Below are 17,156 nucleotides of genomic sequence, written 5' to 3'. Positions count from 1 at the left end.
AGGATAAGCTAAAGCAAAAGTAGTAACATTTTTAACACAATAGTTTTGCTTCATTTGGCACAAAATACTTTTGGTGTCTCCAAAATACTAACAATATTTTAATGAGCAATGTAATTAGACATGTTTCAACTTTTTAAAAGGAATCTTGGTTCCTGAAGAAAAGTCTTGGTTCTATGTAGAGTTTATTTCAATGTATTTAAAATTTACAGGTTATCAGATTAGCTCTCTTCCTAAATCATCACTCATTTTTAAATTCATTTACAGATACAAAGATTTTTGTTGAAATTTGACTGATGAATGTCCATCTTCTTACAAACTAAGAAGAAAATTTTCATTGTTGTGTTTTTAATATGATGAAAATCCACTTTTCTTTTTTTAGACTTTCCAACCAGTCAGGAAACTCTAAGCATTTGTAAAAAAGAACTCTGTGGGTTACATACATTATTCCTGTCAACAAAATCAACACATCCAACATTCATTTTCAAAATGCCCCCTCTACAGCACAGTTTCTTTAAAAAAAAAAAAATTTATTTATTTATTTGTTTGTTTGTTTATTTATTTATACAATAGCTGGGGTACAGACCAGAGGCACAGAAGGGTGAGAGGATTCACCAGAGACAGAGCAGGGAGCAGAACAGGCAGACTGACTGAAATACACTGCTGATGGGAGCAGTGGGCATCACAGGAGAGGTCTGCTGCGCCGCGTGGGAATCTCTCTGGCTGGCAGGGAATTGAACCCGTGCTGTAGAAGCTGCGGAGAGCTTCACAGTGCTGTGGTCAATGTGCTGTGCCACTGCTGTGCCACTACAGCACAGTTTCTTTCAAAAGGAATTTCCCTGCTAATTGTCAAAACAGTTAGGGACAGATTATAGGAGTTACTCTTCAGAAATTATTTGCCAGGGTTTGTCCATAGCCATCTCATATGGTCTCACAGCCTGGGAGCACTTGTCTTTGGTAAACAGAAGAGAACAAAATGAAGCAGCATAGGGTCTCCCTGGTGGCACAAGGGATTAAGTCACAGCACTATGAAGCTATCTGCAGCCACTGCAGCATGGCACAAGTTCAATCCCCAGCAGGCCAGGGAGCTACCCACATGGTGCAGCAGACCTCTCCTGTCTCGCCCGCGGCTCCCCTCAGCTGTGTATTTCAGTCAATCCACCTGATTTGTTCCCACTCTGTCTCGGGTGAATCCTCTCACCCCCAGCACCTCTGGCCTGTACCCCAGTTCTTGTATGCATAAATAAATCTTTTTTTAAAAATGAAAGAGCAAAACCTGAGACCTCCCAACCTGCTGACTCTAGGTCGCTACTACATACTGCTGTAAAAGAGCGTTGAGTCCAGGCAAGCAAACCAGCAAACCCCTGACCCAGGCCTGGAAGTAACATGTGGTTAGAATCAAATCGCCATCACCAGCTCATTTTTCAAATGTTTAGAAGGCACCTTTCTTAAATTCCAGAGCACTGACTATAAATAAACCTCCTGATGTTGTATTAGTCAGGGCTTCCTAAATAAAATAACCATTAAGGCACATATAGATGTATAGGAAGTAATCTATTATGAGGGACTGGCTCAGGAGATAATGGAAGTGAGAAACTCCTCTCCCAAGAGAGGAGTCGATGTTGTAATTCAGTCCAAACCAAAGGCGTGAGAACCAGGAGAACTAAGGGCAAAAGACAGAGGTCCCCGCTCAAGCAGTCAGGCAGGAGGTCGAATTTCTCCTCTGTCTTTTCATTCTGTTCTGGTTTCAACAGACTAGATAAGGCCCACTAGATGAGAAATGCAGATTGCTTTACTGAGTATACACATCCAGAAACACCCTCCCAAACATACCCAGAATATTATCTGGCCAATATCTGGAGACCCTTAGGTCCACCCAAGTTGACACATAAAACTAACCATCACAGAGGTCTTGTTTCAAAATCCCATCAAACTTCCCCCGTGCTTTCTAGGGTACACACACCCCTTTTTGGGGGTGCCTGGCTCAAAGAAAAACCTCCATCAGGGGAAATGCAGAGGAAAAGGACATACAGTGGCTGAGACAGAGGGTTATCATCCCCCAGGTTAGAAGAGCTTATTTTCTAACTTTGGGGCTGAATTGTTCCATGTTGCATCCCTTTGATAATTTCTCTTGAATATGAGGCACTGTGCAAGACACACTCAGGAGCCTGTGTCACCCAGTTAGATGGGTAAGTAAGGTGCACATCTCTGCACAAGTGGCTACCCTTCAAATGGACCATCTGGTCAGGCCACACAGGCTATGCACATCCAGAGAAGCCTCTGCTCCACTGTCAAGGGTGAACCATGAGGGAATACCTGGACCTTAGTGAGGTTCCCACCTCCTGACGGGCTCTAAACAGAGCCTAACATTTTCCACATACTGGCTTCCTCCACCCCAGGGACCAAGGGGTTGCACAGTCCCATGGCTGGGAGAAGAGTGAGACACTACCATATGAAGGGAAGTGACAAGTGTCATTTCCAGACTAGAGCCTTCCACTGCTCTCTGGGCCATGGTGATTGAGGACAATGTATTCAACAGCCAGGCCCATCAAGAATACAATGGCATGGTCCCTGGATAACCTGCACTAAGCACCTTTGCTGGTCAATGATGAAAAGTGATATTCTGGAGTTACACAGCTTTGCCTCACAATGCAGAGTTTACAGAATGGTTCTAAAGGGCCAATGTTCGGATTTTCACTCTGTTCCCCTGTGCCTTCCCTCTTTATACATTAGATCTCTAATGTGCACCCACCAGTACCAGATTTCCTTCCCCTCAGAGTTCCCCAGAAGGTGAGTGACCACCACACATTGCTCTATCATTGTGTATGCTGAGACATTATACCACCTGTGTGTTCTCTTGGCTAGTCTAAAGGCTTTTCCCTCAAATATCAGCATTTCAAGAGTAGTATTAGAAGTTCATTGACTTCCAAAGTGATCAGTGAATCCACAGAGATCTGCCTCTATATTTGCTACGACCTCCTCAAAAGACATCTCATAGAAGGGGCACTCACTACTTTTGCTAACCTAACCTCACACCCTCAAGCTGGGATATCCAGAGCCCAGCCCAGAAGATTGATTTATGGCCCATAGCTACCTTCTGGCATGGATCTGAGCTTTAGCTAAGTGCACAGGCTCCCAGCTAACAAGGTCCCAGTCCTTTCCCATGAGTTGTTGCTAAGCTGGCTGCCCCTGCCCTCTGCTCACAAAGGACTATGTTTGAAACAGAATTCCTTCTCAATTTGCTTTTCCAAGCCCAGAATGCTGAGGTTAACTTAGATCCTGGACCTGACAGAAATCACCACAGTGACTTTCAGCCTCATACCCTTTCCAAATCACAGACATGCAAGGAAATAACCAACTAGAGAGAAGGATTGGGCATTTTTCTGACAACTGTGTTTTATATATTTGTGATACACTTATGAAATCTTAATATTAGATTTGAAGAATTCAAATCTAATGCTAGATGACAACCCTAACCTTCATTAGAAATTGGGAGAATAAATCTTCAAAGGCAGCAATTAGGATATTCAGGTGCTGGTGTGTGTATAAGAGTGTCTATCAGAGAATGAGCATGTATGTGCATGAGTGTGCATATGAGTGTCAGAGTGTGTATGTGTACATATGACTGAGGGTGTGGTTATATATGAGTATGTATATGTGTGAGTGTTTGTACATGAGTGTGACTATGTGAAGGTCTGAATGTTCATGTTGAAGAGTGTGAGTGAATGTATATGAATGCTGAGGCATGCATGTGTTTATGTGTCAGAGAGTGTGTACATCTAAGTGTGGAGTTCTCTATAAATAAAAAGCATCTTGCCATTGTACTCCCGTTAAAGGTTAATAAGATATGGTACCCAGTCATTGTATCTAGTACAAATGAGGCTATGGTGATATCTCTGCAGGGGTCTCACCCAAAATCACAGGGCCTCAGACTGATGCACTGGAAAACATAATAGCATACAATGAGATTTCCCTAATTTACTCTGGTCCAGAAAAAAATGTTTTCCTGGTTCTTCCTAACAATAACTCAGGTCCAAAGAATAACTCAAAAAGAAAATTATTATAAAGTCTTTTGAACTAGATGAAAATAAAATGACACACAATGTCAAAATTTGTGGGACTCATAAAGCAATACTTAGAGGAAAAAATTGTAACAAAATACTACAATAGAAAAGGACAAAGATCTGTCTCAAATTACCTTAAGAAACAAGAAAAATAATAAATTGAACCCAATTGAACCCTGAGTAATTAGGAAAAAAATAAATAACATAGATAAGATAAATAGAAAACAAATAGAGAAAAATCAATGAAACCAAAGCTCGTTCTTGAGAAAATCAATAAAATGTACAAACTTCTAGTCAACTGATCAAAGAAAGAGTCTACACATTCTCAAGATCAGGAACAAGAGAGGTAACATCACTACAAATTCTATAAATATTAAAGAAACTATACAACAATACTATAAACAATTTGGTGTCAATAAAATCACCAACTTTCAGGGAAAGATATAAATTGCAAAAGCACCTAAAAAAATGAACAGAAAAATTAAATAGCTCTTCAGAGAACTATTAAAAAGATTATTTTACATGACTGTGAAACTATTAGAGATTAAATTTCTAACTGAAAATTTCCTTGCTAAAAATAAGTACATAAATCAATCAATAAAATACTTTATTTATTTATAACAAGTAAATAAAAATTCAGGATGAGGGCTCACTTCACTGAACATTTGAGGAAGAAATAATATTGATTCTGCACAAACTTTTCCATAAAATTGAAAAGAAAGGAATCTTCCCCTACTCATTCCATGAAACCTGCATTACTCTGATATCAAAACCTTGTCTGATCAACATATTGTAAGAAAACTTGAGTCTTATCATTCATAAGATAATGCAAATATTTTAATCAAATTTTAGCACGTTGAATTCAGCAATCTACAAAATTGGTATTGTCATGACCAAGGTGTATCCTGGGAGTACAGGATTTACTGAATCATTTTCTAAAGTAATTCACTGCATTCACAGACTTCAAAACTACCATCTCCATGGAAGCATATATGTGCCCCTTGCTGGCAGACCACCACCTTCCCCTGGCTAAGACCTAGAAATCTTCCAGACTGAGTCAGGTATTATCATTAGAGGTCAATGCTGTCATCCTTGGAGCAGGGTCAGGGATGTGTCTCCTTCCTATGGTATTTCCATAACTGTACAGAAATCTTCTGTGATTGATGTATATGATTCTTAACTGCTTCTGGACACTGAGGACCAGGCTACACTCTGTGGGCACATGGGTGCCCCTCACGTGGTGTGGTGTAGTACAGGTGCTCAGTAAGCATCTGCTGGATGAACCAGATGTTCACAGGTGCACAGGTGGTCTGTGCACTTCCTGGAGGCATAGAGGTTCTGGGTTCCCATGCGTGAAGCACTATGGAACAAGAGCCCCGCCATTCAGCATGGACATTGGGTTCCATGGGAGTGTTTGGGGCACTGCACCAAAGAACACAACTGTCAAAGAGTTGGGCGCACTGTTCCTCAGGGAAGGCTTTGTGGGGAGGTGCTCACACCAAGCCCCAGAGTTATAATCAAGGGCCAAGGACAGAGAATGGAATAACACAGCATTTCAGAGATGGGAGCAGGACCTTGACTGCATAACTCCAGCCTCCACAGCCCAGGGCCATGAGTGGAGAAAGAGAGTTTTAAAGTCATGAGTGGAGAAAGAGAGGCTGGAGGAGGGGAAGGGGGTGCAGGTCTCTTAATGTGGTCCCCCTCCTGGGACCTCCATGTCTGTGCTGTTCTCTCTAAAACCTAAGAACAGCTGGACAAAGAGAACCACCTTGGGGTTAGGCACTCATTGGTAGAGAAATAAATTTTCATTGCAAGTACACCTACCATCATGATTATCTCCCAAGTTCAAAAAAAAAAAGACCCTAGAATGAGAGCATTCCAAGAGTCACAGAGGAAGAACTTGAGGAAGTTTCCACAGGGAGAAGCTCATCTATTTGTGTCAATGTAAAGACCTGCCTGATCTCAGTAAATAATTAACCCACCAAGTCTCTGGCCTGGATATTCTGCAACAGTGTGAGGCGCTCCATGTCTGCACGACCCACTTCAATATCCAGAGTGCAAACGGGGCAAAGTCCAGAAGGTGCTTGTTTTACTGTTTTTGCGGGAAAGTGAGATGGTGTTTGTTGTTACATCTCCATGGAAAAATATGTCAGTGCGTTCTGTGAGGGCAACCCCCCCGTGACACAGAGGTTCTCCCTTGCATTGATCTCTCTGTGACGTGCACCTCATGGAGGGGGGCGGGAGGCAAAAGGTGCCCTTGGTGAATTCCAGGGCGGACTGAGCTACTATATATTTAATAATGCTTAAGGGGACACAAAGGCCAAGAAAACTCCTGCAAATCAAAGAGTGAAAATACCTCCCCACATGTTCCTGACTGGAAGAAAACCTCAGGCCTACTCTGTGAGTGTGAGGACCAGAGCAAGTGCCTGGTAGACAAGCTGCCACTGGGTCTCCCAGGCTCATCCTAAGTTCCTTCTACTCAAGCTCTGAGAACTTGAACCACAGGGTCAACTGATGGCTGATAGACACATCTCATGACCAAGCGGTCTGGTTACCCTGACAGCCAGCAGAGGCCTTCAAGACCAGGTTCTGTGGCACAGGGCTGTCTGCTCCTTGGCCTGGCCATAGCAAAGTATAGCCGCCAGCCCTCCTCCACCAGCATCTGCTCTGACCCAGCCCACCAGGAGGACTTCACCATGAGGCCCGCCTGCTGCCTGCTCACTGGGGAATACCAGCAGCCACTGAGAGAGCACTCTGCATCGTGGCGCAGCCCTATCCCTTGGCCGAAGGTTGTGAATCTTGTCTGTGGCCCGCCCTGTTCCAGCTTGTGGGGACTGCTCTCCCGTCCCTGAGGTCTGGAGGAAGGACTGTCCATGGTGGTGCCATGGGCGCCATACCAGCCCAGGGCTGCCTATATTGCCTCACCTTTCAGAGGGTCTGAGCACCATCAGCAGTGTCAATCTCACCCTACTAGTATGCGTTTTCCCCTTTGCTCTCCGCCCTCCCTGAGTGAGCATTCCTGACACTTGCCCCACCTCCACCACAGCTCCCTTGCCCTATGGCCAACCATGGTGGGGCCCACAGGGCCCCTTCCAAGGCATCCTCCCGGCTGTCCCTGTGATTGTGTAAGTGCTCCCCCCCATGGTGCCTGGCTCTGGCTCCCTCATTCCCCATTGCCAAGATGCTTTCAGGAGAGAAGGGCAGGATCCTGCTATCCTGGGTTTGGGGCCATTGGCTGCCCCTGCCTGAGAGGGAGGTCCGCATAGGCCCACAGAGGGCTGCAGTTGAGCTTTCATGCTTGATGACTGACCAGGGCAGCCTGAGTCCGTAGGGTAAAACAGATCAAGTGTGTTCCCACATGCTGTCCCCATCAGAGGTGCCACCAGTCTGAAACATGCCTACACTGTCCAGATAACTCACCTTGGGCATCCCTTCCCCATAGAGGAGGGGCTACGGGGCTCAAAATCTCAGCTGTTCCCTACTGGCCCTGAATAGGGAATTCAGGTACAGAGTGAGGACAGGGCAGGGGAATTGGGGAAAGTTTCCTCTAGCAAGACCTGGCTCAGATGCCCACTGGCCAAGCACAGGGTGAGGCAGTTTGCCCAGAACAGGCACTAGCAATATACAGGTTCAAGAATAGATGAAACAGGCAAATCCAGAGATAAAAAGTAGGTAAGTGGTTGCTTAGGGAAAAGGGGTGGGAGGAAATATGGAGTGACTGCTAAGGATATTGGTTCTTTGAGGAGGCATGAAAAAATGTTCTAAAATTGACTGTGGTGATAGCTGCACAACTGAATCTACTGAAAATCAGTGAACTGTAAACTTTAATGGGTAAATTATGTGGAATGTGAATTATATCTCACTAAAGCTGTTATTAAAAATGTTTCAGCTAGTACATCTGTGTGTGCATAGATATACAGACATACACAGAACACACTCACAATATGCACTTTTCTCTCTTGTTTACCCACAGTAACAGAATTCTTCATATCTTGAATATGCAATCTGCCCTGATGTGCTAACACAAACCAGCTTAGCTGACTTCTGCCTTTTCCAGGGTAAATAAACTAGAAGTCAAACAAGTTTCTGTCCCTCCAGGGGGCACACCCCCTCAGACACTCCCTACCTCTTCATTCAAGGGACACCACCCCTGCATGCCCAGGGAAGGGTCCGAGGACAGTGCATGTGACCCGAGGACAGCGCCTGTGTCCATTTCCTCAGCAGCCCACAGTAGGATCCTACCCCCCAGTGTCAGAATTCCCCAGCAGACTTGTTATAAATAAAGATCCCTGGCCCCCACTGCAGACCTACTAAATCTGGGGTGAGCTGTCAGGATTTGCTTTCGAGAGTTTATTGCAACCCAGTGAGACTTGCACTCACACCCACTTCAGCCAAAGCTGAGCCCCACCCCCCTACTGGAATATGCCCCTGAAGACGGGGAACTCGCTGCTCTCTCGAAACCAGCACAGTCTGGCCATCACACAGGGCTCTTGTGTGTGCCTCCCATCCCTTAGCACTGCCTCCCACAGGGCCTCTTTCACCCAACACAGGCTTCCCCACGCTGATGGTGCCACCCACATGATTAGTCAGGAGGGCTCCCCAATCCCCTGGGCCTAATGCCACATCCCAAGGTTCCCTTAGCCATTCCTCTCCCAAGGAAGCAGAAAAAGCTTATCTTGCCTGAGCAGTCCAGAGGTAGTCCAGCCTAAGCTTGACATCCACCTGCCGGGCGTGCAGGGCCAGCGTACACGAGAACAGCAGGATGGCCACAATGGGCTCGAAGCTGTGCCCGGAGACAGTGCCACTCCTGCGGGGAGAGGAGAAAGAAAACCCAAGTTAGCACCAAGACCACATCATTGAATACAAGACCCACTCAAAATGTGTCCCTCAGAGGCAACACCAATAGGGGCACCTAGGGCAACCCCAGGCTGAGAGTCACACCTCCTAGGGCACTCCAGGTCTTGCTGGAATTTGGACTAAATGAGAAGCACCCTAATTAGCACCCAGAACACAGGGCACCATAGAGATATTCACGTGGTCTGTGCTGGCGGGAGTAGCACCTACCCCAGGGCCTTCGTGTATCCGCTGAGCTCCAGGACCAGGATGTAGGACGTGGTGAGCACGCAGAGCAGGATCATTTTTGGCAAGGAAGAGACCCGCAGAAATATGGCCAGAGGAAGGGTGCCCACGAGGCCACAGAGCAGGGCATGGGGCGCTGACTCACAGGGCAGGGCAGGGTCCCAGCCACCGGATGCCAGGGACCCATTGGAACTAGAGCTCCAGGCCCACGGCAGGCAGTCCACCTGTGGGAGACAAGGGCAGGGGCACATGGGTGGGGTCCTACTAGAACTTCAGTCACTTCCGTTCCCAGTTCCCTACAGAATCCCACACTTCTGCCTGCTCACAGTCCTGAAGACTCCTCACCATTTCTCAAAGAGCAGGAGCTTTAGGACTGAGCCAGGGCACATCTTGCCCAAAGTACCCAGCTCTGTTACTCCTATCATCCTGTTACCCTGTCCCCCAACACCCTCCTGCTATACCTTCCTGCTCCCTCTATCCAAGAATCCCCATTATTCCTATACCTATACCCTTCTCTTAATTCTTATTCAGGCTCCTCTGGTTACTCCTGCCCCGGTTCCATTCAGTTACTCCTACCCCAGTTTCTGTCGTCCCCACACTATGAAGGAGCAAGGTCTTCCTTTACCAGGAGATTAAATTCTCTCTACTGGGAATGTAACCCCTCCACTGGTTTCCTTGGGCACCCAGGACCATCTTTGACACCCTAATGTCTCACTCCCCATAGACTGGGCCCCTAGCCTGGTTTCCCAAGGGTGATCCCCAATGTTATTTCCTCAACCCTCCTCATGCCAGGCCTGCTGAGGGTCAGAGGTACTCACCACCCAACCTTGGGCTACAGAGTAGATTAAGACCACTATGAAAATGCACAAGACTGTGCGGATCTGGATTGTCAGGCATCCTGGTAAACACTGGAAGATAAGAAAAGGCCTCTTAATAGAAAGTTGATTTCCTTCCTTCTACTGGCTTTCGGTTTTGTTTGTTCTTCTTACTTTAGTTCCTCAAGGTTTAAAGCTAGATTGTTTATTTGAGCTCTTTCTTTTTTTCTGATATAGGACTTTATTGCTATTGCTATGTACTTTCTACTTAGCTTCATCCTATGGGTTCTGGTAGATGGTGCCTTTACTGTTTGTCTCTAGGCTTTTTTTTTTGTGGGACCCTAGTCGGTGGCCAGGGAACGAACCGGCGCTGCAGAGGCTGCGAGCAACCTCGCAGCCCAGCGCTCAACCGCTGGGCCACCAGGGGAGGCCCACTAGGCATTTTTTGATGTCTTCTTTGATTTCCTCTTTGACCTAATGTTAGGGGGCAATGATGTCCTGAGCTAATCCCATACAGGCTTTGTGGACCCCACCCCCACTCCACACTAAAGCCATCAGGACATTGGGAAAGACAAATCCCGTCACCACCAAAGGGAGGGTGGCTGGGACCTGAGGGTGGAGTTGGGCAGCCAGGTTGGATATAAAAACCAAACACGTGGGCCTTGGGGTGGCTGGCTATCGCTCGCCTCCTGGCTTCACGGCTCCTGGCTCGCGGCCAGCTCTCAGAGTGCCATTTTGGGATTCCTGATCGGCGGATCGGGTTGGAGTCATTTAAAACTTTGTCTCCCACTTTTCTCCCTGAGCTGTACATTTCCTCATTTCCCCTTCCCTTGTAAATAAACCTTTTATTAACTTTTCACGTGTGCCTGCAGTAGAGCATTGATAAGTCCTTTTAAGCGCGCGGGTGAGGACCCACAGTCAGGCACCCTGTTTTGTATCGGGGCTTGCTCTACAACACTAATAGTCATTCAGTAGTATGTTATTTAGTCTCCACACATTAGAGGTTTTTTCTGCTTATTTCTGTGGCCAGTTTCTAGTTTGTTAACATTGTGATCAGAGAAGATACTTGGTATCATATCAATCTTCAAGAATTTGACATTGGTTTTGTGGCATAACATGTGGTCCGAGTGCCTCCCCGGTGGCGCAGCGGTTGAGCGCTGGGTTGTGAAGCTGCCCTCAGCCTCTGCAGCGCCAGTTCCAACCCCCGGCTGCTGGCCGAGGGTCCCACATGGTGCTCAGACCTCTCCTGCCATGCCCACTGCTCCCCTCAGCAGTGTACTTCGTCAGTCTGCCTGTTCTGCTTTCCACTCTGGCTCTGGTGAATTCTCTCACCCTCCCACGCCTCTGACTGTACCCAGTGCTTGTACAAATAAATAAAATATTAAAAAAAAAATACAAACTGCCATGATTAAAAAAAAAAAAAACACACATGTGGTCCGAAAGCATGTTCCATGTGCACTTGAGAAGAACATGTACTCATCCTTTGAGGCACAGTGCCCTATAAATGCAATTATTCCACATAGTGTAATCCCTCATTTAAGGTGATTGTTTCCTTGTTGATAGTCTATCTGGATGATCAATTCATTGATGAAAGTGGGGTGCTGAGGTCCCCTACTATTTTGTTGCTGCCAATGTCTGTTTTCAGGTTTGTTAATAGTCATCTTAAATATTTTGGTGCTTCTTTTTCGGTACATATTGATGAGTGTTATGGCTTACAGATCCATTGATCCCTTAATCAGTATATAATATCCACCCATCTCTATTTTTTTCTGATATAAGTATTGCTGTTCCTGCCTTTTTAGGGGTCCCATTTGTGTGTAGGACTGTTTTCCAACCATTTACTTTGAGACTATCATTGAGTCTTAGATGTCCCTCCTGGAGACAGGAGATAGTTTGGCTTCATTTTCTACTCCAATCACTACCTTTTGATTGGGAGTTTAGCTCATTAACATTTAAGATGATTATTTCCTTGTCTTGGATTCTTGGGAGCTTTACTATTTTGGGTCTTGCTGTATTTTTCCTTTCGTCATGGAAGTTTGGTGTTCTTCTTGCTTCTTGTACGTCCATTTTCAGCTCCTTCTTCATGTTTGGGAAGTTCTCTTCAATTATTTCCTTGAATATTTTCTCTGTTCCTATGTCTCTCTCCTCTCCTTCTGGGATTCCTATAACTCTTATATTTCCTTTCCTCATGGAGTCAGATTGTTTGTGAAGTCTTTCTTCATTCTTTTTCCTTCGTACTTCTCTTTCCTTTTCTGTTTTGGTTCTTTTTATTTCTGTGTCTTCAAGAGTACTTATTCATTCTTCCATTTCATCTATTCTGCCTTCATTGCTTTTCCCAGAGTTCTTTAGCTCCTCCATTAATCCGCTGATCTCCGGCATTTCTTTCACTTCCCTCTTTAGGAACTCAATTTCATTCTTCTGATCGTTGATTATTTTTCCCATATTGTTGATTACTTTTCCCATATCATTTTCAACTTCTTTCAGTTTTTTAATCATGGTAACTTCAAATTCTCTATTGGGAAGACTCATAAGTTCCTCTAAGTCACTGTTGTTGCAGTCTGGTGTTTGATTTTCTTTTTGTAGTGTGTCTTTTCCCTGAGGTCATGCTTGGTTGCTTGTAATTTTTCTTCTCCCAGCTGCTTGTTTTCTAATTTGTCCTATGCATCGGGACACTGTGCCACTGGTACTGGCTGGAAGGGATCATGCTCAGCAAAATAAACCAGAAAGTGGGCCTTCCCTGTAGCGCAGTGGCTGAGCGCTGGGCTGTGAAGCTGCCTGCAGCCTCCGCAGTGCCAGTTTGATCCCCGGCCGCAGGCAAGGGTCCCACCTGGCACACAGACCTCTCCTGCCGTGCCCTCTGGTCCCATCAGCAATGTACTTCTTCAGTCTGCCTGTTCTGCTCCCCACTCTGGCTCTGGTGAATTCTCTCACCCTCCTGCGCTTCTGACTGTACCCAGTGTTACATAAATAAATAAATAAATAACTCTTTAAAAAATAATAATAAGCCAGAAAGAAAAAGAAAAATACCACATGGTTTCACTCATAGCAGGAATTTAGAAAACCTAAATAAGGGACCAGGAAAAAGACTAATTATAATGAAGTAAAAATCAAAATCAACAAGCAACTATAAACCAGAGACACACTATGGGAGGGGGAGGAGGGAGTAGGATCAAAATAAGGGGGTTGGGAATTGTATAACCAAGATGAAAATACATACATTGTGCAAAAATGAAAAATGATGTAAAAAATATATAAAATTTAAAAATAATAATAAAACATAAATAAAATTAGTTGCTTTCAGAACAGTAAAATCTTAATTGCTTTCAGAACAATAAAAGGGTATTATAATGTTAAAAAACATTTAGTATGATTATTTATACATAAGGATTTTCTACAGCCATTTTGTCGTAGTTTTACTTCTATTTCCTTCTTCACTTTCTTGTGGATTTTCTTCTCTTTGATTTAGACAGGAGACCTCTTTCAACCTTGTAGGAGTGGTCTAGTGTTTGCAAACTCCTTCAGCTTCTATTTGTCTTCCTCACATCTGAAGGAGAGTCTTCCTGGATGTAGTATTCTTGGCTGGTAGTTTTAATCTTTATTATGTTGAATACATCATTCCCTCTCGTCTTGCTTATAGGTTTCCTTGGAAAAGTTTGATATAAGGCTGATAGAGTACTTTGACACATTACCTGATTGTTTCCCCCGTCACCTTCAATTTTCTTTGTCTTGAACTTTTGGTAGTTTCACAAGTATTTGTCTTGCTGTAGGTTTCATTACATCTAGGTAAGCAGGCATTCTTTTAGCTTTATGTACCTGCACATTTAGCCCCCTCCCCAGGTTTAGGAGCTTTTCACCTATTTATTTCTTTGAATAAGTTCTCTGTTCCCTTCTCTTTCTCTTCTTCTTGAATACCCATTATCCTTACACTAATTTCCCCAATGATATCCAATAGTTCTCAAAGTGCTTCTTCATTTTTTTCTTTGTATTTCTCTTTCTTCTGCTTATCTTCTCTTTCTCTTTCTGGTCTTCTGGTCTTCTGAGTTCACTTAATCAATCCTGCATTTAGTCTATTTTACTTCCATTGCATTCTTCATAGTTTACTTCCTCTATTAATCTTTGACATCCTGTATCTCTTATTTTATTTAAAGCTTCAATCATTAATTTTATTTCACATGACATTTATTTATTTTTCTAAACTTTGTTCAATCTCTTTAAGTTTTTCATAGTTCTCTTGTATCACTTTGGCTTGCTTTTCTACATTTTCTTTCATTTCTTTATCATGGCAATTTTGAACTCTGTATCTAATCGAAAGATAAAGTTTTTCTTTCTTTGTGGCTGGATTTTCGAGTTGTTCTCTCTTTGTGATGATATATCGCCTTGACATATTAAGGTGCTGTGTGTTTTTTTTTAATGCCCATTTTGCTTTCAATTTCCCTATTTTAAAAGAAGTATCTATAGCAGTAACTTTTTTTTTTTTAATAGAGGCATGCTTTATTTATTTATTTGTTTGTTTGTTTGTTTGTTTTTATTTATACATGCACTGGGTACAGTCAGAAGCGCGGGAGGGTGAGAGAATTCACCAAAGCCAGAGCGGGGAGCAGAGCAGGCAGAAGGACCAAAGTACACTGCTAAGGGGAGCAGCGGGCGGCAGGAGAGGTCTGCGCGCCATGTGGGACCCTCCTCCAGTGGCCGGGGAGCAGCTGGGGATCGAACCGGCGCTGCATAGGCCGCAGGCAGCTTCGCAACCCAGTGCTCAACCGCTGCGCCACCGGGGAGGCCCTATAGCAGTAACTTTGAGATTTCCACTACTTTTTACTTTTCCAGCAGGTGAAACTTTGGTTTTATGTGATTTTTAGACTTGTGGCCTTTCCCAGCTCCCATAGGTCCTACAGCCTGATCTTGTCACTGCTGAGTGGGGGTTTGAGAGTCTTGGCTGGGTCCAGCCTCTGTTATGAATGTGTGAGGAAAATGGTGGGGGGGGCTGCCTCATGTTTGTGGCGCTGCTGATATCCCTCCTCTATGGAGTTCGAGGCCTGAGTCTCTGCAGTCTGTGCACCAGCAGTGAGCTTCACAAGGTCATTACCAGTCCCAAAGGGTTGGGACAGGGGAGGGAAGCGCAGCACATTTTCCTTTTTCTTTTTACTGGTGACCTGGTCTGATGACAGTATTCCAATTCCTCCACACATTTTATCTCAGCCAAGTGTGGGCTCAGCTCTCCCAATTCCAGGGTCACTAGTGGAGCAGCAATGCCATGGAGGCATCCCTGCCCTAGACCACAGCTTCCAGGCATTTCTCTCCACCCACCTCTTGTTTGGTGAAACATGAATCTCTTCAGTTCCTTTCTGGTACAGTCTGTGCTGGTCCCTGATGTCCAAGAGATGCTCTTGTTTGTCCCAAATCACAGGGTTCCCGGAGTACAGTGACAGTGAGTCTAACTTTCAGATTATCCTCCTGGGAATGAAGCACTGAAACTCCTGTGATGCCACCTTGGTCTAATCCCCATATTTGTTCTTCTTTTATATGCTTGAAGTAAGTTTTATTATTTTCTTCACACAGGTTTTATATAATTTTACTTTAACAATTTACTTTAAGTACATTTTGTAACAGCCAACAAATGTTTTCAGGAATAAAATCAGAAGTTCTTTTAAACATATACTCCTGAAATTACAAATAGAAATATGGATGCTACAGAAAATATTGGTAACCACCAGTACAGCTCTGGCCCATCTCTCCTTGGGTGAGTTCTCTAGCCCTCTGACTCGAACCCAGTACTACCCTGCTGCATAGGGAAGGAAATAGAAACAAACCACCCCTCCTCACTCACTGCAGGAGCAGGATACATAGTAGTGTTCCAGTTTGCATACTGTTCGTGGACCTGAGTCCAGGTCTAAGCTCCCCAGTCCCAACACTGTTGCATTTGTCCACATGTGGTCCCACTCTGATCCCAGAAAGAAGAGCTGTTCTGCAGTGTGGCCATTCTCAATCTTTTTTTTTGACCTTGGTTTATTTCCTTCTTAGCCTGTGTGCAAGACCAAAGATGAGGCCATAAGTTCTGCACACACCGACAGATTCAGGCATGGAACTGATCTCTTTACTCAGTGAGCACTTGGTACCATCTCTTGGCCAGTTAGAAGCCTTCAAGGCAAGACAGTGAGTGGACCCAGGCCCCTGTGGTTGCTGAACAGGAGGAAATAGCATGAAGGCTTTTCAGAGAGGCAGTCTGGTGAGAGCTAGATACAGGAGGGGCCTGCCAGTACTAGGGAGAGCAGCTATACAAGGTTCAGGGGCACAGAAATGGATACAGCCTATCAAGTTGGACTCCTGCCATTCCCACTTGTGTGGCACATGGCCCAACAGTGCAAGTCCCTACATAGGTCATATAACCACCCACATGATTCTTTGGTCCATTTCCTCTCTTTGTGTTCTATCGATTGCCTCTCTTTGAGTTCTATTGATTGAACACCAAACACACATATTGTAACTGTTCACAGAACACTTGACTTGCTGTGTCAGGGATTCACTCATTCAACACTTACTGATCTGTGTCCTGCCAGCCATGTGCTAGTGCTGTGCTGTGTTCCCTGGAAATAATTGCTAGTAAACCACCAGCAGCCAAGGGTCCTAGAGTAATTTAGTTTTGACAGCTTTGTTATGCATCGCCTCACCTCACAGTACACCCACACTATGGAGGCAGTCTGGAACTGTAATTTCCTTGCAGTTGTTTGAGCAGTTGCTGGTGCCCCCAAGTGTTGAGCCCCCTCCCATCCTGCTAACAGTACTCAATTCCACTCAGGTGTCCAATCTTATTACAAATCAGGTGCTCCAGGGGCTGCTGACACCACCCAGACTCACGGGGACCCTGTTTAGTGTGGGGCCTGAGCACGTGGTGTTGGCAGTCTACTAGAGCAGATGTGAAGGTGGTGAGGACCATCAAGAACAAAGTCCTGTGGCTTTGAGTGACGTAACACCCTTCTTCTGGCCCTGCCGCAGTCAGGTGTGTGTTCAGCTCTGGGACTCCCTGCACCTGCTGCCCCTGCAGGACTCCCACCTCACAAGAGCTGCAGGAAAAGAGGAGACAGAGTTCCAATGTGCCTGTGGCCCAGTAACAGTCTTAGGGGAAGAATGGAGTCATCAGATAAAAGCAACCCTGGGTCTCCCTCCTTCTGATTTTTCTGAATGCATGCGTCAATAAATTCCCTTG

General features: G+C 45.0%; 1 protein-coding gene across 3 annotated transcripts in view; it reads right to left on the bottom strand.

Moving 5' to 3' along the window:
- Nucleotides 1-17,156, bottom strand: part of ADCY1 (adenylate cyclase 1) — a 165,566-nt gene that overhangs the window by 17,301 nt on the left and 131,109 nt on the right. For all 3 annotated transcript variants that reach the window (XM_037493224.2, XM_054695670.1, XM_054695677.1), the window contains 3 exons: nt 9,959-10,048; nt 9,126-9,364; nt 8,742-8,868 (listed from right to left, as the gene is read on the bottom strand). In XM_037493224.2, the coding sequence (XP_037349121.1) occupies nt 8,742-8,868; nt 9,126-9,364; nt 9,959-10,048 (456 nt within the window). The remainder of the gene's footprint in view (nt 1-8,741; nt 8,869-9,125; nt 9,365-9,958; nt 10,049-17,156) is intronic.

This window comes from Talpa occidentalis, unplaced genomic scaffold, assembly GCF_014898055.3.
Source record: "Talpa occidentalis isolate TD23 unplaced genomic scaffold, MPIMG_talOcc4v2.1 talOcc4.10, whole genome shotgun sequence".
Classification (NCBI taxonomy): domain Eukaryota; kingdom Metazoa; phylum Chordata; class Mammalia; order Eulipotyphla; family Talpidae; genus Talpa; species Talpa occidentalis.
This window is presented reverse-complemented; position numbering and strand designations above follow the sequence as displayed.